This window comes from Somniosus microcephalus, chromosome 20, assembly GCF_052327205.1.
Source record: "Somniosus microcephalus isolate GS21.2 chromosome 20, FLI_Smic_1.0, whole genome shotgun sequence".
Classification (NCBI taxonomy): domain Eukaryota; kingdom Metazoa; phylum Chordata; class Chondrichthyes; order Squaliformes; family Somniosidae; genus Somniosus; species Somniosus microcephalus.
The window spans coordinates 39,460,668-39,486,978 of record NC_141006.1 but is presented as its reverse complement, the minus strand read 5'-3'; the positions used below and the strand labels follow the sequence as shown (position 1 = coordinate 39,486,978).

At 44.9% G+C, this 26,311-nt stretch overlaps 1 protein-coding gene across 1 annotated transcript in view; it reads right to left on the bottom strand.

The window, feature by feature from the left end:
* The window catches only part of LOC147103129 (disks large-associated protein 2-like), a 115,991-nt gene that overhangs the window by 64,888 nt on the left and 24,792 nt on the right, over positions 1–26,311 (bottom strand). Inside the window, exons 2-3 of the mRNA XM_085963177.1 lie at positions 14,521–14,741; positions 14,247–14,440 (exon numbers count right to left, since the gene is read on the bottom strand). Coding sequence (XP_085819303.1) covers positions 14,247–14,440; positions 14,521–14,741 — 415 coding nt within the window. The remainder of the gene's footprint in view (positions 1–14,246; positions 14,441–14,520; positions 14,742–26,311) is intronic.

Here is a 26,311-nt window from a genome sequence, read left to right as displayed (position 1 = left end):
TAGATCAGGTGGAACCCTACAGCACTCATCAGCCAGGGTCTCCAAAATTGTCGTGGTATGCTGTGTGCTTCACAACATGGCACAGCGTCGTGGCTTGCCGATTCCACAGAACCAAGAGGCTCCTCACAGAGCCGCCTCGGATGAGGATGATGCTGAGGAGGAGAAGGAGGAGGACGGAAACGAGCATCCTGCAGAGGCCCGCCAACCAGCGGCACCAGTGCGCGAGAACATTGCTGGGCGGAATGCAAGGAACGCACTCATCCTGGGCAGATTTGCGTAGCCTGGTACATCAAACACTGTAACCTCACTGCTTCTTAACTGACCATGGACAGTGGCCCATGACTACACTTTCCTACCTATTTGACCAGCTTGCTGACATCTGCAAGTTATCCTAAGGCCTCTATGTGATATCCCCATTCGCCAAATGACAGACACCATAACTGCAGCAGCTGCCACCAGATTTTTAATGTACAGGAAAATGATGGCATTAAAACTATTTACAAGACTGGATGGTGGAATAGTTATGTGAATGTGACCATAGAGAGAAACGGAATGGGTAAGGGTGCATGGATGTGACTGTGAAGTGGGATGTGGAGGAAGAGATTGCTGAAGCTGAGTGCTGTTGGGGAAAGGCAATGGGGATCAGGTTGAGGGTGATGGAAACTTCGTACTTGCTTTCCCTGTGCGGTGAAGGTCATGGAAGTGCTTCCTGCACTGCATCCAGGTGCGACGGGTGACTCCCAGAGAGTTTACCTCTGCTGCCACCTCCATCCAGGCAGCCCTGGACTCTTTGGGAGGCCTCTTCCTCCCTGAGCGAGGGTAGAGGACCTCCCTGTGGACCCTAACCCCATCCACCAAGGTCTGCAGTGACGTCTCGTTGAATTTGGAGGCAGCTCGGGTCTGGCACTGGCCACAGCTGCTGCTGGCTCCTCTGCCATCCTGCATGGTTCGTTTGGAAGCCAACAGAGGAAGCAATGCTTGCTGTGGACCTTGAAAGCACCACGAATGATGACATCATACTGTGAGGCTTTCTGACTGGAAATGGACAATTAGCAAGGCTGCCCACACAGAAATCACAGAAATCACAGAAACCCCACAGTGCAGATAGAGGCCATTTCGGCCCATCGAGCCTGCACCGATACATATCCCACCCGATCCCCGTAACCCCTACGCCAACACATATCCCACCCCTATCCCCGTAACCCCAAGTATTTAATCCCCCTAACACTAAGGGTCAATTTTATCATAGCCAATTAACCTAACCCGCACATCTTTGGACTGTGGGAGGAAACCGGAGCAGCCGGAGGAAACCCACGCAAACACGGGGAGAATGTGCAAACTCCACACAGACAGTCGCCCGAGGCCGGATTCGAACCCGGGTCCCTGGCGCTGTGAGGCAACAGTGCTAACCACTATGCCACCGTGCTGCACGCTGGAACTTAATTGGCCACTTGAGGGAAAATTGCGTGCAGCTGGCTGACCCATTTTTTTTCGGGTCGGAACCCCACATTCGGGGAACCCGCACATTTCCCGCACGATCCAGAAAATCGGGCTCATAGCCATGAACAGACATGCAAACCAGACCACAATAAAAGACCATACAAAAAGGAGATAATTCAGGTTGTTATTCAGGATTTACACACACGGGGGGTCATTTTAACTTTAGATGATGGTGTAAAACGGTGACGTCAGCTTGGCCGCTCATAAAGGAAAATCGGGTAGGGTGTATAATGGGCGGCCGATTCGATTACCCGTTTTACACCATAACCGAAAGTTAAAATTATCCCCACTATTTTCACCTCTGTCCTGTGATAGATTGAAGATGACAATCTTCATTCCCTATTAAATCAGGAAGCTGCATCTTCGCTTTTTGAAGACCTCGACTGAGTTAGCATTTTAATAGCTGGCAGATTTTCTTGGGGTGACTGGGATGGTATCACTGCCCCCTGTTGTCGACAGTGTAAAGTCCAACAAGGAAATTGCAGTGTCCTCTGGCTGGTTGCCAATCCCTTTTGTTCCATTGTCCTGGGGTAGTTGTCAGGCCTTCTTGCATTCTGTCTCATGCTCCTAATCACTCTATAAACTGTTACTTGCCCCTCTCCCCTTTTGGTTCCTCAGCTCGTCACCCTCACTCTGTTGAAATCAAGACTTGCATAGTCTCATTGTGTCCTTGAACCTCAAAACTCCTCCCTCAAGTCTTTTCCCCCCCCCCCCTCTACTAGCTTCAAGTTTTTAAATCCAAGCTTCGAATCACCTCATCATTATTACCTGATTTACTGCAGCTCTTTTTAACCCTGCGGTGTCTTCCAATATGGGCTTTGGTTTCTCAATAAAATAATTTATCATTGCACTTGGCAGCATATTTCATGAGCCAAAAGCTCTTAAAAATGAAACAGTAACCTGCCCTGTTTCATTTAGCTTTTGCTCACATCACTGGTTCTCTTTTTCCTGGTTGAGGACAATGTTCACTAGGTTTATCGTACCAACACTGGAGGCAATGATGATCCACATGTGCAACGGTAGACGTGCAAAAGCAGAGAGGGTACTTTACAAGTCTTCCCTACTCTTCCTCCATATTGTGGCCATGGTGTGGAGATGCCGGAGTTGGACTGGGGTGGACAAATGTAAGAAGTCACACAGCACCAGGTTATAGGCCAACAGCTTTATTTGAAATCACAAGCTTTCGGAGCGCTGCTCCTTTGTCAGGTGACGAAGGAGCAGTGCTCCGAAAGCTTGTGATTTCAAATAAAGCTGTTGGACTATAACCTGGTGTTGTGTGACTTCTTACATTTGTCCATATTGTGGGATAGGTTGCTGTAATGACTGTTTAATATTGCAACCTGTGAGAGGTGACTTGAATTCAGACCTTAAAATGCCAAATATATTTTGAAATAGTTGAGTAGAAGATTTTGCCAGAAATGTAAAACCTACAATGTCTTCTGCTGCTGTACCAATGAAAGTTGATGTTAATAGGGGCAGAATACTGGAGGAAAGTGTTAGCTGCTTCCCCTGGTGGGTTTGGTGCTGTTCAGAATGTCCCACCTTGTGAAATAAAAACCTACTCAAATTATTTAGTGCCTATTGCTCAGTAATGCCAACTGAGGACTTATTAATGGCTTAGAATGCTGACTGGGGTTATTTTCTATTGGGTGCAATAAATTCTCCACAGCTGCCTGCTACTCTTGACTATGGTGCTGGAGTCTTTGGTGTAGAAATTGGTATGCGTTGTGCTCATTATTCCAGCAAAGCATACCAATTTATCAGTGGAACGACCTGTGCCCAATCTGCGCCGGCGTTACTCCCACCGCTAAATTCATGGGGCCTATTTTTTAGGCGACCCAGGCAGTCAGTCAGCACAGCCCTTCTTGTAGCATTCAGAGTAGCCACAGCTCTTAATTTTTATGCCAATGGTGGTTTCCAGGCCTCAGAAGGGAGCCACACAAGGATGAGCCATTATTCAATCCAAAGGACCATTAAACAGGTGACTGATGTACTGTTCAGCCATGCCAGGCACGATATCAATCAGTACCAGCAAATTCACAGGTAGAAGGGCTTCTTCCAACGTGTACAGTCCCGTAGGACTCAGGAAATCAAATTTCAAACTTCCGGCCCTGATCCACTCCCACGCTGGGTTGGCCTAGCAGGAAAGTGACCACCATTTCTCGCTCAGGCCTCCAACTGAATATCTCAGGCAGGACCTTATGACGTCATCGAGACCCGACATGTATATGCTATAAAGGACCAGGCCGGCTTTGGGCAGGTGTTGTTGCCACCTGCGATGAAAATTCCGTCAGGTCGGCCCCATAAGGCTGCAGGGTGGGTAAGTGCCCAATTCACTTAACTGCCCACCCACCCAGTTTCCGCCAGGTGGGTAGAGTTAACTCACCCCTATCATATAGTTGACATATATTTAGTGGTGTTTTCTCCTCAGCTTTCATGTTTTGATAGAATTAACTGAAGGCAAGTTGCTTGGGATTCAGGTTCAATCTCCCAGTGCTAATAGGTTGCCAATATGAGTTGCAGTGCTGTAAGGCAGCACTAAGTGGAGGCCAAGTGGGACAAAGAGGAAACAAAAGGAAATTTATCCCTGGACTTCGCTTTTGTGATCTTTTGTGACCAGCTCATCATGCCACCAATATTGACAAAGGGCAGGAGCAGGTTCTCACTCTCTCTCTGGACCCCAGATGACCATTGAAGACTGCAGCAGCTCTGAAGAAGGTAAGATTTGATACCTTTGCATAAACAAGGAATGAGAAGGCAGCAACATGGGTTTTACTACACCAGTACACAGCAGCTCAATCACACCTTCTACGCTGCAGCCAATTACAGGAAACTTTCTGGTATCTGGCACTGACTGGACCGAGCTGGTGCCGTACCATCAAAACTGCCGTAGAAACCAGCGCTAATGTTAAAACATACGGAGTTTTTGAGCTCCGTGTGAACCAACAAACCCTGTAGCTTCAAAACAATCGGCCGCAGCTTAAAAGCGTCTCTGTAGCTAAGCAACAGCTTCAGCTAGACCTTGCAGAGCCTGACTGGAAAAAAAAAGCAACAAGAAGTAAAAAAACTTATAGGAAACGGCTCCTGAATTTTGCCGGTAGATAGAGCTTTCCGGACATCTCCGGTTAAACGAAAGTTTCCTGTAGTCCTGTTTTTGTTGAAGAGTATATTGATCACAGAAGTCTTCCAATCATGAGTGCTGAACAATGTGGCTGGTGCTCCATATAAACTCCCCTATCCATATTCACGGCCACCTCCTCAACCTTGCCATCTCAAATGACCTCTCTACTTCCATCATGTCAATCCCAGATAAGGCCATGTCTGATCACTTCCTTGTATTGCTCTCCATCCACATCCCCCTATCCCCCTCCCAACCCCACTTCCTTCCGTGTCCATCCCTGGAAAAAAAACTCTCCCCCAAGTCACTTACAACGACACTTTCAAATTTCCAACTGTCCAGCCTTTGGCCCTCCATTCTCCACGGCATTTCTGCAGCTACCGATCTGCTCAATCACACACTCACCTCCACCACTGATGCCCTTGTCCCCATTAAAAAAATTACTCTCTCTCACCCTGGTCATTCTCCCTGGTACGGCCCTCATCTCTAGTTCCTTAAGTCCAAGGAACGCAGACTTGAACGGCTATAGCAGACGACATATTTAGCCATTCACCATCAGATCTGCCTGGACCACATAAGGCACTATTGGGTCCTGCTCTTGCCTGCCAAAACTGCTCACCATTCCAGGATCATCTGGTCATTCTCCCTGGTACGGCTCCCATTTCCGCTCCCTGAAGTCCAAGAGTCACAGACTTGAACATTTATGGCGGACAACTGGTTTAGCCATTCACCGCCAGATCTGGTTGGACCACATAAAGCACTACCGGGTCCTGCTCTCGTCTGCCAAAACTGCTCACTATTCCAGGATCAACCTGGATTGCAAAGATAACCCCTGGCTTCTCTCCTCCACTACAAACCGTCTCTTAAACCCCTCTCACCTGTCACCTCCAACAACAAACGCAAGGAGCTCATGGAGTATTTTGTCACTAAGATTGAGACCATCTGTTCAGCTGCCTCTGCTGCTTCCCTCCCTTCCTCATGCTCACCAATCCAAACTTCCCCCTAATATTACCCCCGTCCTAGCCCTGAACTCGGATCTTTCTCCAGTTTCTCTCCTTTTTCCTCCCCTCATGCCCTCTCCGATCTCATCTTATCCATGAGACACACCTCCTGCTCTTTCAACCCTATTCCCACCAAACTGCTGACAACTCAACTTCCCTTCCTGGCCCCCATGTTAGCTGATATTGTTAATGGTTCCCTCTTTTCAGGTACTGTCCCCTCCCCTTCAAATCTGTGCCATCATCACCCCCCTCCCCACCCTTGACCCCTCCGTCCTTGCAAACTACAACTCCAACCTCCCTTTCCTCGCCAAAGTTCTTGAACGTGTTGTCGCCTTCCAAATCCATGCCCACATTTCCCGTATGTTTGGTTTCCACTCCTGCCACAGTACTGAAATGGCTCTTATCAAAGTCACAAATGACATCCTATGTGACTGTGACCATGGTAAACTAACCCTCCTCATCCTTCTCAACCTGTCTGCAGTCTTTGACATGGTTGACCACACCATCCTCCTCCAATGCCTCTTCTCCGTCGTCCAGCTGGGTGGGACTGCCCTCACCTTATCTATCCAGTCGTAGCTAGAGAATCATCTGCAATGGCTTCTCGTCCCGCTCCCACACTGTTACCTCTGGAGCCCCCCAAGGATCTATCCTTGGCCCCCTCCTATTTCTCATCTACATGCTGCCCCTTGGCGACATCATCCGAAAACACAACGTCAGGTTCCACATGCCTGCTGACGACCCCCAGCTCTACCTCACCAGCACCTCTCTCGACCCCTCCACTGTCTCTGATTTGTCGCACTGCTTGTCCGACATCCAGTACTGGATGAGCAGAAATTTCCTCCTGCTAAATATTGGGAAGACTGAAACCATTGGGCAGGATTTTCATTGGGCCGTGGAGGTGGGATTGGAGGCGTGCGGGGGGTTAAAATCTCGAAATCACGGGGCACGAACCCATCCCGCCCCCAACCCGCCTCCATGCCAGTTTCAAAGGAGGCGGATACCCGACCTGTGCTGGGACCCGCCTCCCCGAGGCGGGAAGGGGATTAGTGCCAATTAACTGCCTGTTAACATCTCATTGTTGTTTGTGGGAGGTTACTAACGCATATTGGGTGTTATATTTACATAATAAAATCAACTTCACTTCAAAAAGTAATGCATTGTGTGACATTTGCGCATAACGTGCTATATAAATGTGGGCGATATTTCTTGTGCGTATTTCTTGTTGCCATTATTAAAGTAACAAGAAATACTAAGTGTATTAATGTATACATCCTAAAAAATGTAAGCACATTTTGTACTTGTCAAGTTGAGGCATGTCAGTTATGGAAAATGGAATATTTTTCTGCTTTGGCCACCTGCTGTTAGCATTAATGATGTGCAGATGCAAAGTAAAACATCCTATCGCACCAATGTGCCATTTTCATTTCCTATGCTATTGTTATGACCTAATTCAGTGAGATTACTAGTTTAGTGCTGTGGAGTCACACCCACCAGGAATTAAGACTGTACAAGCTCATTAGATATAGGAAATAACAACAGAAAATGCTGGAAAAACTCAGCAGGCCAGGCAACATCCATGGAGAGAGAAACAGAGTCGACGTTTCGGGTCGAAACCCTTCTTCAGAACTGAGAAAAAAAGGCAGGAAATGAAACAGATTAAAAGGCAGTTTGGGGGCTGGGAAATGGGGGAGGGGATGAAAGAAGAGACATTAAGAGATATTCAAGGTGGGACGAGATGGTAAAAGGACAGGTAAAGAAACAAACAATGGCTTTAGATGAAGTGTGAAATGCGCTGGCAATCTTTCTCTCTCCATGGATGTTGCCTGGCCTGCTGAGTTTTTCCAGCGTTTTCTGTTATTATTTCGGATTTCCAGCATCCGCAGTATTTTGCTATCGCATTAGATATAGGACCCTGACAACAGTCAGAGAGACACCGGCCAGTCTAATACATCGATGTAGGATTTGAGCTTATTCAGTAGGTACACTATTAAAGATGATTAATAATTGCATAGAAATTACAATGCAGAACCAGTCCATTCAGCCCAACCAGTACATATTGGTACTTATTCCTCCACACCAGCAGTGATCCCAACCAATGTTCCCTTTTGGGGGGTACGCGGCCCCTTTAAGGGGCTACGCGGGCCCATTCAAAATACCGCACATGTGCATTTTTTCCCATTTAAAAGCCAGTGAGCCGGCTGCACAGGAGCAGCAAAGCGCTGCGTGGCCGCGCGGCTTAAAGGGAGCATTGGTCCCCGTTCCATATGCCTGTTCTGTTCCCCTATCCCTTTATTCCCCTTCCTTCAATCACCCATCTAACCTATTCTTAAATATTGACACAGTCTCTGCTTCAAATAGTAATAATGCTAATATTAGATACTATGTTTTTAGTTTACTCACAAAATATTGTAAATGATGAAATGTTTTGTGGTGCTGTATCAATCTTTAATTGCTAACAGTATTGTAAAGAGTTAGAGTTGTAGGTATGGCACGTTAAAAGCACACATACAGTCTGTGGAACACATCAAATCGATTTGTTACCAGCAAGGTTTAGTAGACCCTGTGACTTTGCAGCACTTTTAACTTCAAAATTATAATTATTCATGCGGGGAGAGGTCAGCAGCACGCCATTTTACTGCATGGACACCTCACTCACAATTCATAGGTTCTCCACGCCCCCTCCAACCTCCGTACATGGAGTACATGGAAATTAGGGAAAGGAGATGATCAAAGATGAAGCAAAGGCAAGATAGTAAAATTAAAACAGTCACTGTCTAACAATTGTTGTGGGACAATGTTGCCCGAAGTCTAACAACAGCTTGCTTCCTAAACCCTCTCAAATGAGGAATGATTTGTAACACAGAAAAAATAAATGAACCAAATTTGCAAGATCTTGCCTCTGAGTCAGAAGGGTTGTGGGTTAAAGTCCCACTCCAGAGGCTTGAGCAAATAATACAGGCTGACGCTCCAGTGCAGGGCTGAGGGAGCGCTGCACTATCGGAGGTGCCGTCTTTCGGATGAGACGTTAAATCGAGGCCCCGTCTGCTCTCTCAGGTGGACGTAAAATATCCCATGGCACTATTTCGAAGAAGTGTAGGGGAGCTCTCCTTGGTGTCCTGGCCAATATTTATCCCTCAACCAACATCACGAAAAAACACTGGCCTATCACATTGCTGTTTGTGGAACCTTGCTGCGCGCAAAATGGTTGCCGCGTTTCCTACATTACAACAGTGACTACACTTCAAAATGATTTCATTGGCTGTAAAGTGCTTTGGAAAATCCTGAGGTCGTGAAAGGCGCTATGTAAATGCAAGTCTTTCTTTTCTTTGGCAAGGGGGAAATCAAAAGAAAATCAGACCTTCTCAAGCATGTTGTAGTAGCTTCAGCCTGTGGAGAAAGTGTCAGGTAAAATGTCAGTTGAATGGGCCTATTTCATTCATACAGTTCCTAAAATAAACTTAGCAGATGACTGCTATATTATTACTGTCACCCTTAAGTACACTTACAATACTTAAAAGTTTCTTAAAATGACAGGGCTGGGATCTGTCCAGAAACATCAGTGCTGTTTGTTTTACTGGAGTCAGCTACAGAAATACTTTCTTTTTCATTTCAATTATGCAAACGCATAATTGTAATTAGGAAATGAATTGGACGTATGATCCTAAACGGAACAGTATTGCATCTAATAATCACTTGACAGCAGTTCAATCCACACTTCTAAAATTCCTGGAATCCCCTGAATCATGCAGTCTATCTACTTTCAACTGCTCCCTCTAGGTGGCAGCACAGAACTACACATTAACAGTTAAAAAGAACAATTGTACAGGTTAAAGGAAATATTCCCGAGTGAGGTGGAAATAAATGCTGATGGGTAACGCAAGAACATATGCATGTTTCTGATAGGTCAGTGGTCAAAAATGTAAGAGACCACTTATGGAATAAAATCTAAATGCAATGAATTTAAAATGTGAGGGAACTTTCCAGTGGACAGTGTGGTAATCAAATATTAGTACCCAAAACGAGCAAGTCCCCCAGAGAGAGGGGAAAGAGGTATCGGCTCAACAATGTATACTACTTCATCAAAAATTGTCCAGGATACCACAGTGTTTGCAGACGACACAAAGCTGGGTGGGCGTGTGTGCTGTGAGGAGGATGCCGAGAAACTCCAGTACGATTTGGACAGGTTGGGTGATTGGGCAGATGCATGGCAGATGCAGTATAATGTGGATAAATGCGAGGTTATCCACTTTGGTGGCAAAAACAGGATGGCAGATTATTATCTGAATGGCAATAGATTGGGAGAAGGGGAAGTGCAACGAGATCTGGGTGTCCTTGTGCACCAGTCGCTGAAGGTAAGCATGCAGGTGCAGCAGGCGGTTAAGAAGGCAAATGGTATGTTGGCCTTCGTAGCAAGAGGGTTTGAGTACAGAAACAAGGATGTCTTGCTGCAGTTGTACAGGGCCTTGGTGAGACCACATCTTGAGTATTGTGTGCAGTTTTGGTCACCTTATCTGAGGAAGGATGTTCTTGCCATGGAGGGAGTGCAGCGAAGATTCACCAGACTGATACCTGGGATGGCAGGAATGACGTATGAGGAGAGATTGGGTCGATTGGGCTTATACTCGCTGGAGTTTAGAAGAATGAGAGGGAATCTCATTGAAACTTAAATTCTAACAGGACTAGACAGACTAGATGCAGGAAGGATGTTCCCAATGGCGGGGGAATCCAGAACCAGGGGTCACAGTCTAAGGATAAGGGGTAAGCCATTTAGGACAGAGATGAGGAGGAACTTCTTCACCCAGAGAGTGGTGAACCTGTGGAATTCTCTACCACAGAAGACAGTTGAGGCCAATTCATTAAATATATTCAAGAAGGAGTTGGATATATTTCTTAAGGCTAAAGGGATCCAGGGATATGGGGAGAAGGCAGGGACAGGGTACTGAGTTTGGATGATCAGCCATGATCTCATTGAATGGCGGAGCAGGCTCGAGGGGCCGAATGGCCTACTCCTGCTCCTATCTTCTATGTTTCTATGCTTCTATGTTCTGGTCCAACAAACAACAAGATTCCAGATATTTCCAATGGGAGATTTCTAAAACTAATTTTCCAGCAGCTTTGCATTTTCTGGCTCCACAACAATTGCAGTTGTTAAAGTGGAAACTTACAAGTGGGCAGCAATTACCTCCCATCCATGCCCTGATGGATATAATGGCCCGGATTTTGCAGTCAGTGGCGAACGCACGGTGCTTGCCGTTCATTACACTTGCACCGGCCCACAGACTTTCTGTGGGCTTTTACACTGTGACTTGCATTAAATTCGAGAGCCAAAACAGCACGGCGCCCTCTACAGGGGATCTGGGACCTGTGGTGTATCTCCTTAACCAATCAGATTGAAGAATCCTTACTGAACCACGCAGAGTCCAAACCAGGAAGTGCAAGTTAGAACAGTTAATTCAATGTAAAATCGTGTACAGAAAGCTAAATAAAGAGAGGGAAAGAAAGATGAGATTAAAAGAGAGAAATAAAAAAGACAGAAATAAAATTAAGATAAATTATTTAAATTTTTAATTTAAAAAAAACTCCCAATAATTAAAATCTGAAGGAATGAGACTCCACACTTGTAAAAGTTAATTTTCAATGGAGCAAACTGAAACCAGCATCTTTTTGGGATACATTTTGCACATTTCCTCTTGGCTGGTACCAGAGCCATTGGCAGAAGCTGGTAGGGTGGGATGGGGTTTTGTGTGTGTGGGAAGAGAGGGGAGGGGGTGGTAATATCGGTCAGATGGCCCCTCCCTTGGTTGCGGACTGGCGTATGGTGAAAAGGTAATGCAACCTATATATAGATTTCAGTAAGATATCAATCACAAGTCAGTCCCTGCACTTTCAACATTATCAGGAGCTTGCTGGATGAAGGAAAGGGTTAACACTGTTATTTCACAACAAATGTTTTACACATTTTTAGCGGGCATTGTACTCCTCAGGGCGAGAGCTGTCAGTGCTGGAGAATGGAATGTTTTTCCACTCGTTTTTCATCGGTGGAACTCTCAGGCACTCTAGGTCAAGTACTGCACAGCTGTCTGGAGAGTAAAGCTCCCCCCCACTCTGTCCAACAATATGCTTAACCCCAACCTTGGAGTCGTAGCCATCCCTTGAAATGCACCAGTGTGCTATTGCCTATTCCCAAAACAGTCATCGTTATGTCGTCTCCGAGTGAAACTGTCAATTTAGTGTGACCTCATGCAGAATTACTGGCAGCTTTATGCTGTAGACATACAGCGGCTGGGAACTGGATAGACCCTGTCCAAACTCTTTTTTATCTGGGACCCTTCCGTCTGCCAGATTTATATCCGTTGTACCTGACCTGAATACAAGCCCAGGCCCCAAATGTGAAAGCAGTCTGCTAGTTGAAAGGTTCATTATGATCAGGAAATTCGGTTAGGTACAATAGAATGTCAGCCTGTAAGTTTGAGGGAATCATCAGAAACGACAATAGCAAGGACCTGCTGTGATTTTTATAACAATGTAATCAATCACCATTGTGAAAATTAAGGCTTGGCTGCCATTATTTTGGATTTCGCACATTGGTTCTCTGTTCAAGCGCAGAAAAGTGCATTTTTCTCACACTAAGTATGACACATGACAGTGCAGCTTTAAGCTGCAATAATTTCTTTGATATCCAGTCCTGGTGCAAATTCTGAATAAGTGCACTGTTATGCTAGATATTCTCTCGGGTTAAGCATCATACAATATTTTCCCCATAAATGGATCCTATGTCCCCTACAATCAGGTGTTTACCTCTACCTCTCTGCTTCTCTACCTCTCTTTCCTTCTTTAAGATGCTCCTTAAAACCTACCTCTTTAACCAAGCTTTTGGTCACCTGCCCTAATTTATCCTTATGTGGATCGGTGTCAAATTTGTTGTCTTAAAATACTCCTGTGCAGCGCCTTGGGAGGTTTTACTACGTTAAAGGCGCTATATAAATACAAGTTGTTGTTGTTGTACTGCCCAACAACTAGCCCTATGATAGCATGACCCAAGGCCGTAACAAACAAACTCCTTGGTATATGAATTGGATGAACTGGAAAATCTTTGAACATTGGATACCTCAGGCTGCCAAAGCAGTATATCTGGGGAAACAGTATATCAATAAGTCCTGTCTAACCCTGCTCAGTTGCTTGATATGAAGTAGCTTTCATGGCAACTGTGGAGAAGCCCATTCACAGACCATTTCATTCTCCCGTCCCCTATGTCCCCCCCACTCCCTCCCCCACCCTCACTATCCCAGATGAATGAGTATAGTGTAGAGGTAGGGAAGCAGAAAAAGGGGATAAAATATTTCTCAATTCTCAAGTTTCTGTGGTACTACAACAAACAATAGATGTTGAGTTTCCGTTTGATACGCTAGTAATACAGGAAACTTTTGATTATCCGGCTCCTAAATAACCGGAAATGTCGGTTAACCGGCAAAATTCAGGAGTCGGTTCAGGTAACTTTTATTACTTTTATTACTTTTTTTACTCCATTTGTTGCTGTGCAAGGGTGTAGCTGCAGCTGTTGCTAAGCTACAGAGACGCTTGCAACTTGTGCCGATTGTTCTGAAGCAAGCAACAGGGTTTGTTGCTTTATACGGAGCTCTGAGCTCCGTATCTTTTACTATAGCGTTCGGTTATCCGGAATTGTTGATGAACCGGCAACACGTCGGTCCCATCCGTGCCGGATACCAGCAAGTTTCCTGTACCAGCGCAATCCGAGTGGAATCAGCGCAAAAGATTGACAAATTTCAAATGTTGAGTTATGCCCAAAGTCACTTACACTCGTGTTTTCTGTGATCTTTTAAAAACGCTGGTTAAAAATTCAATTCTCACAAATCAGGCCCCACCCACAAAACTGGCCACGCCCCCCAGGTCAAAAACCGTGAGATTCCGCCAATTGCGCTGGTTCGGGAAGGCTCCTCAAATTGCACTCATTTTCTTAGGCGCACAGGCACTAGTAGGCACGGTTTAAAAGTTTTTCATATTAAAAAATATTTAATTTACGAAGAAACTGACTCGTGCACACCAATGAAGCTACTAAATAGTTCAGTAGCGTCATTTTCGGCAAATCAGGTTAGTCACTGGTGGTGGACTAGACACCGGTTCAAAATGCTTATTTTTGGTGATAAACCCATTTTCAGCTGTATTAATAAAACTGCACCAGGTTACCACTCTTAAATACATCAAGGATACTTTTTAATGGAAAAAAAAAAGAAATGATTGCGTTCTATTACGCTGCCCGATCGTGCTGGTTCATTGAAGATTTTACATTTGTGATTATGCAAATTAATTTTAGCAGAAACTTGAACTGTAACCTAACTAGCGCAATTTCAAGTGCTTTTTGAAATTGCGTCCAAAGTGGAAACTCTACCCCAGAGGATTCACTCACAGCTGCCACTGTACGGCTATTCAACTACAGGAAGCATCACACCCGACACAATCCTGTTCTGATTGGACATCCACAAGTGCACGCTTCCTGCAAGGGCTACTGGATAGCAAACAGGAGCAAAAACCCTGGTGACTTTTCCTCTCCCTAACCCAGGGGCGGGGGGAGGGGGGTGGGTCATTGAGGTCAATAATAGCACACCTACTGTTGTCCCCATTGAGTTCAGATAACTCTGACATCCCGGATGAGGGCAGTAGATATATAAATAGCATCTTCCGTACAAACCAGGCATCTCTGTTGTGAAACTGGACGGGCACCTCCAATGTGCTGCTCGCATGAAACTTTCGTGATGTGTGCCAGCTTTTATGTGGTGTGTACGACAGGTCTCTGGAATGAACACTATGAAACCAAAAAGAAAAAAAAACACAAGACGACATGGCCCACACTGATCGGGACTCAGCAAGGTGCGTTAATCTTACTTTGAGCGACTCTGCTCACTGCTGCTTCCCGCAACGATCGATTTCAGATAGTTCTCGTGCTGAGACGCTCCCTTTGGTGACATCTTCGGGCTTGCATCCGAGTCTCCACTTTCGTCATCCCCCATTGCTTTGATGTAGCTGCCGCTGCGCATTCGCCGACAAGGGATTTCACCGTCCTTGTTCACTCCCGGATACCCACCACCCCATTCATCCTGGGGCACCTGGACAGCCAACATAAAATGGAACAGATAAATCGACTGCTGCAGACATCATTGCTGACTGAAATCGTATTTTTTATGGAGCATTCTGGGCAGGTCTGCCCACAATTTCTTGACTAATAGTATTTTATTTTGTAATAAATCATGTTGGATGCTTGTGTGTGAGTTCAGTGAATTGGGTGTCACTGGGCAATACTACCTTTTGAAAAGGCATGTGGGCAGAATGTCTTATTTGGTTTCGTAACAAGGACACAGATATAGCCCACAGCAAGGTTTTTTTCCTCTGGAAAAGCTATCCTGCCTATGGGTACGATGTACATTTATTTTGCCTTCAATCAATCGATGGGAAGAAATACTGCTACAACACGGTTAAAATGGTCATTTGTGATGTGAAAGGCTTTATAAAGATCGCAGTTTGTTCACGCACTCTCAATGGGACAGTGAGGCATCTCTCTCTGCCTTGTAGATTATCTGGACATATATTGCGGTTCATTCATTGTCCCTGGGTCAAAATCCTGGAACTCCCTATCTAACAGCATTGTGGGTGCACCTTCACCACATGGACTGCAGCGGTTCAAGAAGGCCCACTACCACCTGCTCAGGGGCAACTAGGGTTGGCCAATAAATGCCGGCGTTGCCAGCGATGCCCACATCCTGAGAATTGATTTTTCTTAAAATTGGCTAACTTTACATCTGAAACACTCTTACTATTGAAACCTGTTTATTTATTTTTTGAATCCCGTTTAAAGCTGCTGGAAACAAACTTTACCCGTTATCTCATTATTATCCCAAATAAGTGAAGCCCATCATTGCTGATTTATATACATTAGGAATCAATACAAGCCCAGAATAATCAATCTCTAGAAATTAAGATCTGATTAACTAGCATCAAATCTCTTCTTTTGCTTCTGATTCCAGTTTATTGTACAGGAAACTTTGGTTTATCCGGAGGTTAACTGTCCGGAATGCTCGAGCCACCGGCAAAATTCAGGAGTCAGTTCAGTAAGTTTTTTTTCTTTTCGTTGCTTTTTTTTCACTAGTCAGGCTCTGCAAGGTCTAGCTAAAGCTGTTGCTTAGCTACAGAGACGCTTGCAAGCTATGGCTGACTGTTTAGAAGCTGTTGCAACAGGGTTTATTGCTAGATACGGAGCTCAAAAGCTTCCGTATGTTTTAACATTAGCGCTGGTTTGTCCGTCAGTTTTGATGGGATGACAACAGCTCGGTCCCGTCGGTGCCAGATATCACAAAGTTTCCTGTACATTTCTTAAGAGCAGTAGTTTCAAAACACAGACAAATATACACGTGGGTTCAACCTGATTCATTCCTGACCCTAAAATCATACAAGTGATTTTGATACATCCAGAAGCTTCACAGCTGCATAAAAGCCAGTTCCAATCAAATATACTGTGTTAGCACAGATACAAAGAATTTTACAAAGATGACGCGTGTCAAGGCAGGACGTAGATTACATGTTTGATTTGTTTTTTATTTTTTAAACGCTGTGTCGGCTTGGCACAGTTGGTAGCACATTCACCTCTAAATCAGAAGGTTGTGGGTTCAAGCCCCACTTGATTGCAAAATCTAGGCTGACACTTCAGTAATGAAGGAGTGCTATACTGTCAGATGTGTTCACTTTCAGATGTAATTATTCGCCCAATGATGCCATCAACAGTTGTTGACTGAACAAAAATATTGCAAAGAAAAAGACACCACAAAATAAATAACCAAGAGTATTTTAAGGCTCTGAATATTACAGACAAGTTTATCCTTCTGTGTTGCAACCATGATAATCTTCATAATTGGCTGGAAAAACAGCCAATTAAGTTTTTTTCCAAAATAAGTGAGAGGGAAGTTTGTCTCCAAATGCTGCACTTAGATTTCTTCTTCTGCCACCATCCATTCTGGAGATGGGAAATCTTTTTTTAAAAAGGGGATTTTAAAACTGGCTGAAAACAATTTCAAAGTCAAATAAAAGCTTAGATTAAGAAGACAGAGCACAGAAGAATTGTCGCAGTATTTTTGTTCAATCGACAACAATTGATGACATAATTGGGGGAATAGTCACCGAGCAGGTATTGAACATGGCCGTGTTGTGAGGGCTAACTTAATGCAGGCACTGTTCAACAGAAGCAACTCTGGACCAGAGTTTCCTGTGGGCATCTTACTTTCATGCCAAAGTTTACAATGGTTTTACTTTACTGTTGGGGCAGATGTCGCCTCTCACCTTTCAGCCACCAATAACAACAACTACTTGCATTTATATAGCACCTTTAACGTAGCAAAACATCCCAAGGTGCTTCACTAGAGCATTATCAGATAAAATTTGACACAGAGAGATATTAGGACAGGTAACTAAAAGCTTGGTTTTAAGGAACGACTTAAAGAAGGAGAGAGAGATAGAGATGCGGCGAGGTATAGGGAAGGAATTCCAGCGCTTGGTGCCTAGGCAGCTGAAGGCATGGCCACCAATAGTGGATCAAAAGACATCGAGGTTGCACAAGCGGCCAGAATTGGAGGAGAGCAGAGATCTTGGATGGTCATAGGGCTGGAGAAGGTTACAGAGATAGGGAGGGGCGAGGACATGGAGGGATTTAAATGGAAGGATGGGAATGGGACCAGGAGCCAATGTATGCCAGCGAGCACAGGGGTGATGGGTTAGCGGGACTTGGTGCGAGTTAGGATACAGGCAGCAGAGTTTTGGATGAGCTCAAGTTTATGGAGGGTCCAAGGTGGGAGGCCGGCCAGGAGTGCATTGGAATAATCATGTCGTGAGGTAACAAAGGCATGGATGGCTTAAGCAGGGGAGGTGACGGGCAACGTTACAGAGGTGGATGTAAGTGGTCATGGTGATGGAGAGAATATGGGGTTGGAAGCTCAGCTCGGGGTGAAATAGGACACCGAGGTTGAGGTCAGTCTGGTTCAGCCTCAGACAGTGGTCAGGAAGGGGGATGGAGTCGGTGGCTCGAGAACGGAGTTTGTGGCGGGGGCCGAAGACAAGGGCCTAGATTTTCAGTATAGACAGTTTTGGGGCGCTAACCTTAGCGCCCGCCCGAAGTTAGCGCCCGCCCCAAAGTAGCGCCCCGTTGCCGGAAATTCAGTGGCTTCGCCCTAAGAGAGTGGTGGAGCGCTAAAAGAGGCGTTCCACTACTATCTTTAGGCGCTAAGCCGGCGGTGCAGAGCGCAACACCCGAGCTCGGGCGCAGCGCACGGCAGACACTCTGGTGCCAGTGAGCTCTTAAAGGGGAAGGGTGCATGTGTTTTTTTCAAAGGCAGAGTCTGGGGGCGAAAAGAAGAAGAAGAAGATGATGATGATGATGATGATGATGATGATGATGATGATGATGATGATGATGATGATGATGATGAGGAGGAGGAGGAGGAGGAGGAGGAGGAGGAGGAGGAGGAGGAGGTGGTGGTGGTGGCCGGAAACATTAATACACCGTTCACAACAACACACTGGATCCTTCCACACAACACATGCAGACTGCCTTCTATAGAGCAGGAGGAGGGCCCTTTAATTTGCGCTCCCCAGGGTGTGTTGCGTTCCATTTTACAAACGGTCTGGACGCCAGCCGCACAATGGGGCGATCCAACTGAAGTTTGGATTCGGGGCGGCCAAAGGGCGTTGCACGAGGATGTGACGTCATTTTCTGCGCGCGCATCCGGGCGGCTGCTAAACTTTGCGCCGGCGCTAACGGGCAACTTAATTTGGGGTGGGGCGCAAACTGCGCTGCGCCCGGCCGCTACACGCATAGCGCCCGAAAATCACTTCTCTTAAGGCGCTAACTGCTGGCGCAAGCAACTGAAAATCTAGCCCATTGGCTTCAGTCTTCCCAATATTTAGTTGGAGGAAATTTCTGCTCATCCAGTACTGGATGTCGGACAAGCAGTCTGACAATTTAGAGACAGTGGAGGGGTCGAAAGAAGTGCTGGTGAGGTAGAGCTGGGTGTCATCAGCGTACATGTGGAAACTGACGCTGTGTTTTCAGATGGTCTTGCTGAAATTGTACACTCTCGGGAGCCGCAAGCCTACATTTCGTTGTACTGCACTTGTGCACTAACAATGACAATAAAAGTTGATTTGATTTTGAAGGGCAGCATGTAAATGAGAAATAGGAGGGGGCTAAAGATAGATCCTTGGGGGACTGCAGAGGTTATTGTGCAGGAGCGAGAAGAGAAGCCACTGCAGGAAATTCTCTGGCTCCGACTGGATAGATAGGAATGGAACCGGGTGAGGGCAGTCCCACCCAGCTGGGCAACGATCCAAAAATGGTCTTTATTTTTGTGTGTTTTAAGAAAAAAAACCTTTCTTTTTCCTCTCAAGCAGACCCTTTACTGCAGTGCAATCCTCCCATCCTTGGTAACGGTCCACTTGTCTGATATGATTTGCTACTGTTGGTGTTGCCAACACCAGTTCTCGCTGAACCAGATCCAGACGCTGTGTATTGGTATAATTCCCTGCAGCTTGGCCTTATGTTTTCTCACAATCTCTGTCGTTCACCATCTGTCTAAAAGGCTTCACACTAAAGTTCCAGCTGCTAGCGTTTATTGACCATGCAGGTGATCTAAAATCGCTGCTCCTCAGTGACATATGACATGGAACGCTGTCGGAGCAAAAATATTCAAAGCTGGGCGGTTGGCAGTTGTTCAATATTTGAGATCCAACTTTTCAAATTATAGGTTAAATATATACAGTCAGAAAAATATAGAAAGCAAAACGCTAACAGAAAATTGCGTGAACAGCTTTGCAGCCTGTTGACAGATCTTTTGTGAGAGTGTGGGTGTTATTTGTCCTTAAAGTCAATACGTGAGTTTCCAAAAATTGATTTAATACATAAGAATTATGGCAGCTGCAAAGAAGAGACATAAAAGTGCAAAAATGTATAGCTTTGGTATGAAAATTCATACACAAGCTTAAATTTATGAATGCAAAATGCAGGCTTTATTCAGTTAACTTAAGAGTCTAGAAATTGTAGCTGGTGGTATTAGGCAGATGAACACGTAATGCATTCATGTGACATTCCCCTGTCTCCTATTTTAGTGAATTTTAAAAGGGTTAAGGCCTACATTAAAATAGCAGGCAGTGGAACATCATACAAATGAGGTGAATGCTCATCTGCTGCTATTACTAATAGTAATTTCTGTGCTATATTCAGGAAATGCAGAAAAACATTGAAATCAAATGTTCTTTTTTACTCCTGTGTATCACGTCTACCATGCCCTGAGTCAGCTTGGCTTGGTGCTAGCACTCCTGTCTCCGAATCCAGAAGGTTATAAGTTCAAGTCCCGCTCCAGGACTTAAGCATATCATTTAGACTAACATTTCAGTGCAGCACTGCTCTATCAGAGATGCTGTCCTTTAGTTGAGAGTAACTAACGCCCTATCTGCCTGTGGAGCTGGATGTAAAAGCTCCTTTGGCATTCTTTAGAAGACGAGTAGGTCCCCTGGCCAACATTCATCCCTCAACCAACACCACCATAAACAGATTAACTGGCCATTCATCTCATTCTGTTTGTGGGACCTTGCTGTGCACAAATTGGTTAGCATACTTGACTACAAAACAACAGAAGTAAACCATTGGTTATGAAGTGCCTTGAGATGTCCTGAGGCCATAAAAGGTGCTTTATATTTATGCAAGTTCTCTCTTTAAGTTGTGAAAGCGATTTGCTGCCAGACATCTTTCAACCTTGCTTTTGAATTGGCCCCTAAAAATCATAGCATCTCTGGCCCTGAACTTGCGGTCGGAGGCTTCTCGTGGGGAAATGCCTCCGATCCGCAAATAAAATGCCCGCATACCTGGTGGTCCGGGAGGTACGGACACTCGCGGTCCTGGGCCTCTCCAGGTACCCGCGGGTAGAGGCCCACCTATCCCAGGGGCGCAGGCGGTTCGCGAGCGCCCCTGAGATCACGTGGGCCGGCCCAATGAATGAAAGAAGGGGATCCCCATTCATGCTTTTGGGGATTCCGGAAACCCCATAAGCAGGAATGGGAATACCCCAAAAAATACATCTACACATCAAATAAATAAAAAAACATTTACAAATTTAAAATTAATTAAAATGCCATTTAATTAAGCAGTTAAAACAACAAAAAAAATTTTGAAAAATAAATTTAAATGTTTTAAAGGGGCTAAAAATAACCTTATCTTATTGTACAGGTTTTTTTATGCTTAAATGATTGAAAGAAATTTATTTTTATGTTTATTGAAACCCTTATGCTGGTAAAAGCAGACCTTACGCCTGCTTTTACCAGGCGTAAGAATTTCACAGGCATTCGCTGGGCAGTAGTTGGGCAAATAGCCCAACATAGAAACATAGAAGGTAGGAGCAGGAGTAGGCCATTCGGCCCCTCGAGCCTGCTCCGCCATTCAATGCGATCATGGCTGATCATCCAAATTCAGTACCCGGTCCCTGCTTTCTCCCCATACCCCTTGATCCCTTTAGCCTTAAAAAATATATCCAACTCCTTCTTGAATATATTTAATGACTTGGCCTCTACTGCCTTCTGTGGTAGAGAATTCCACAGGTTCACCACTCTCTGGGTGAAGAAATTCCTCCTCATCTCTGTCTTAAATGGCTTACCCCTTATCCTTAGACTGTGACCCCTGGTTCTGGACTCCCCGACCATCCGGAAAATCCTTCCTGCATCTAGTCTGTCCAGTCCTGTCAGAAATGTATAAGTTTCAATGAGATCCCCTCTCATTCTTCTAAACTCCAGTGAGTATAAGCCCAATCGACCCAATCTCTCCTCATACGTTATTCCTGCCATCCCAGGTATCAGCCTGATGAATCTTCGCTGAACTCCTTCCATGACAAGAACATCCTTCCTCAGATAAGGCGACCAAAACTGCACACAATACTCAAGATGTGGTCTCACCAATGCCCTGTACAACTGCAGCAAGACATCCTTGTTCCTGTACTCAAACCCTCTCGCTACGAAGGCCAACATACCATTTGCCTTCTTAACCACCTGCTGCACCTGCATGCTTACCTTCAGCGACTGGTGCACAAGGACACCCAGGTCTCGTTGCACTTCCCCTTCTCCCAATCTATTGCCATTCAGATAATGATCTGCTTTCCTGTTTTTGCCACCAAAGTGGATATCCTCACATTTATCCACGTTATATTGCATCTGCCATGCTTCTGCCCAATCACCCAACCTGTCCAAATCACCCTGGAGTTTCTCGGCATCCTCCTCACAGCACACACGCCCACCCAGCTTTGTGTCGTCTGCAAATTTGGAGATATTACATCTAGTTCCCTTGTCTAGATCATTAATATATATCTTGTGAATTGCTGGGGTCCAAGGACCGATCTCTGCGGTACCCCACTAGTCACTGCCTGCCACTCGGAAAAAGACCCGTTTATTCCAACTCTTTGCTTTTTGTCTGCCAACCAGTTCTCTATCCAAGTCAATACCGTGCCCCCAATCCCATGTGCCTTAACTTTACACGCTAATCTCTTATGCGGGACTTTATCGAAAGCCTTCTGAAAGTCCAAATACACCACATCCACTGGTTCTCCCTTATCTATTTTACCAGTTACATCCTCAAAAAATTCCAGTACGATTTACCTTTTGTAAATCCATGTTGACTTTGTCCGATCCTGTCACTGTTTTCCAAGTGCCCTGCTATTACATCTTTTATAATGGACTCTAACATTTTCCCCACTACCGATGTCAGGCTTAATGTAATTCCCTGTTTTCTCTCTACCACCTTTTTTGAATAGTGGGGTAACATTAGCTACCCTCCAATCCATGGGTACTGTTCCAGATTCCATCGAATGTTGGAAGATGATCACCAATGCATCTACTATTTCTAGGGCCATTTCCTTAAGTACCCAACTCTCTGCCCGCGGATGCCGTTTTCCCGGGGATGCGTTGGATCTGGCAAGAAGATTCAAGAAGAAGGGTAGGTGGGGGCTCTGAGAGGAAATCTACCCAATCTTAAAAATGTTAATCCAATTCCCAACAAGACCCCCATTTAGCCCTTTGCTGTAAAGGAGTTAATCAACTGCTTCTTTCCCACTATCTACCATGCTACAAGAAATATTTTCTCTCATCTCTAGCTTCAGTCAAGGTTAATCCATTCCTATTCATACTCGCTCGTTCCTGGATCGCGGTCTAAGTTATGGAGCCTGATTACATCCGTACTTTGCAGCATTTTAAAGATGTGGATAATATGCCCCATAATTTTTGTTTTGCCAATGGAAACAAATTCAATTTTCTTGAGACTCTCCTTACAAATAAGAACCTTAAGTACCCTTGCTGCTCTTCTCCAATAAATCAGTGTCTTTTTAAAGGTAGGACATCATGTTCTAAATGTAGCCTTACAGAGTTAGAGTAATATGTTTCAAATTATATTAAAATACCCTTGAGATATATCCCAGTACTTGATTAGTTGATAATCATCTCATATTGACTGGGTGCTTTTAATGACTGGTCAATAATCCTGTCACGATCTTTCTCCTTTCTCAACTTTGCCAATGGACATGTCTTCTAATATGCATCATCTCTCATTAACCACACTAAAATCTATCTGCAACTCCTTGGACAATCCATTTAAATTGTATTTTTCAAATAATAAATCTTTCCTGCACAAGTCACCTGACCACACATTTGGAATCATCAAATTTTGTAATATTACAAGTGGTTTTCTGCTTCAAATTAATTCTGAATAATATAAACAGGAGTGGTCCCGGACTAGATCCCTACAACATGAGACTAGTCTCTGTTCATGCGTAAACCCCTCCCCGTCCCAAGCCTTTCCCATTTATCATCACCTTCTGCTTTCTATTGCTGAACCCATTTTCAATCTAGCTATTCAGTGTCAATTTTCTTTCATCACACACTGAGCTTTATTAGATGTCTTTGGAAAATCCATCTATTGGATGGCCTTCATGCACTAATTTAGTAACCTGCTCAACAAATTCCAGCAAATTCACAAACAATCTATTCTTTCTAAGGCAATGCAGACTACTTCTTATGGCTTCTATTCTTCTCAAATGAACACTGACAACAACTCCATGAAATGCCGTCGAGCATTTCTTTCATTAACTGGTCTATCATTCCCTGATTCATGCTTTATTCCTTTTTGGAATATCAGGATTACATTAGTTACTTTCAGGGACTGACCCTGTCTGCAATGTAGTGCTTTCTATGTGTTATGTACACAATTGTTAAATCTAGCCATACCCACTAGACACTATAGAAAGGATCCAACCAAGTTTATCCAAGACTTGGAGAGGCTATTCTAATATTTCTCTTACATTCCCAGACAGGATACAAAGATGTCTGTCACCTGATAGGCAATGTTTCTAGCACTTCTTGTCTCCATCCTGTTTCTCTCTATTGCAACCATTCTTGTTTCTCTGTATTTTATCAATACTGCAAAGCACTGGAGAGGTACCACCAACGCTGCCTCCGCAAGATCCTGCAAATCCATTGGCAGGATAGGCGCACCAATGTCAGTGTTCTCGCTCAGGCCAACATCCCCAGCATCGAAGCTTTGACCACGCTCGATCAGCTCTGATGGACGGGTCACATCGTCCGCAGCCCGATACGAGGCTCCCAAAACAAGTGCTCTACTCAGAGCTCCGACACAGCAAGAGAGCCCCAGGTGGGCAGAGGAAACGCTTCAAGGACACCCTCAAAGCTTCCTTGAAAAAGTGCAACATCCCCACCGACACCTGGGAATCCCTGGCCCAAGACCGCACAAAGTGGAGGAGAGGCATCCGGGAAGGCGCCGAATACCTCGAGTCTCTTCGCCGGGAGCAAGCGGAAGCCAAGCGCAAACAGCGGAAGGAGCGCACCTCAACCCAAGCACCCCACCCACCCACCCCTTCAACCACCATCTGCCCCACCTGTGACAGAGACTGTAGGTCCCGTATTGGACTCATCAGTCACCTGCAAACTCATTTTTAGTGTGGAAGCAAGTCATTCTCGGTTCCGATGGACTGCCTAAGAAGAAGAAGAAGAATGGTCAGCACTCTTCTGGATTCTTGTTTGTACTACGATGCAAGTACACCATACTTTTCCTCCTCCTTACATCTTGACATCATTGGGCTATCTCTGATTCCAACTCACTCTTTCCTAAAACCCAGAAGTTGTGGACTGCCCTAACTCTCTCAGTCTTCCTCTCTACCTACAATTTTCACAATTTGAAATCCCGAGAACCACTATTTATGATTTAACTTGTCTTCTTTATTACTCTTTTCAACCTTGGTTTTGCTTTGGTCCTTGCCCTCAGTTTTTGCAATTTGTAGCCTGTTAATCAGTCTATAAAAATGGCGGGGCTGATTTTCATGTTGGGTTTACATCGGGTGGGCAGTGGGTGGAGTGATTGCTCTGCCATTCAAGTCTTGGAGACTGGCCATTCAAAGAGTATACCAGGACTTACAGGGAGCACTGCCCACTCCAGTGTAAAATTACTGAGAGTAAAGTCCTCCTGGAAATCATTATTAGGAGTAACTACATTTTTTTTGTACATAACATCAAAACAAAATAAAACATAAACTCCAACGTTTTCTGAGATCAAAAATGCATACTGTGCAGTATGAAAGCTGAATACGAATATAGCTGGGGAGAAAACTGACAAAGGGGAAATAACTCAGAGCACATCTCTACATTCGAAATCGATACAGCAGCCCATTCTTTTACTTAAGTTTATGCTGAGAATTAAAAAAAAATGTTCATAGAAACATAGAAAAATAGGAGCAGGAGTCGGCCATTCGGCCCTTCGAGCCTGCTCCACCATTCAATATGATCATGGCTGATCCTCTATCTCAATACCATATTCCCCCTCTCTCCCCGTACTCCTTGATGCCTTTTGTGTCTAGAAATCTATCTATCTCCTTCTTAAATATATTCAGTGACTTGGCCTCCACAGCCTTCTGTGGTAGAGAATTCAACAGGTTCACCACCCTCTGAGTGAAGAAATTTCTCCTCATCTCAGTCCTAAATGTCCTACCCCGTATCCTGAGACTGTGACCCCTCATTCTAGACCCCCCAGCCAGGGAAAACATCCTCCCTGCATCCAGTCTGTCTAGCCCAGTCAGAATTTTATACGTTTCAATGAGATCCCCTCACATTCTTCTAAACTCTAGTGAATACAGGCCTAGTCGACCCAATCTCTCCTCATACGACAGTCCTGCCATCCCAGGAATCAGTCTGGTGAACCTTTGCTGCACTCCCTCTATGGCAAGCATATCCTTTCTTAGGTAAGGAGACCAAAACTGCACACAGTACTCCAGGAGTGGTCTCACCAAGGTCCTGTATAACTGTAGTAAGACATTCTTGCTTCTGTACTCAAATCCTCTTGCAATGAAGGCCAACATAGCATTTGCCTTCCTAACTGCTTGCTGCTCCTGCATGTTTGCTTTCAGTGACTGGTGTACAAGGACACCCAGATCCCTTTGTACATCAACATTTCCCAATCTATCACCATTTAAATAATACTCATATTTATAAATCACAAGTTCTGGAAGATTGGAGAATAGTCCTGAATAAAATCCCTGAATTAAACATGTATATTTAAATAGAACAGTTTGGTAGCACTAAGTAAGAGAAATGTCTT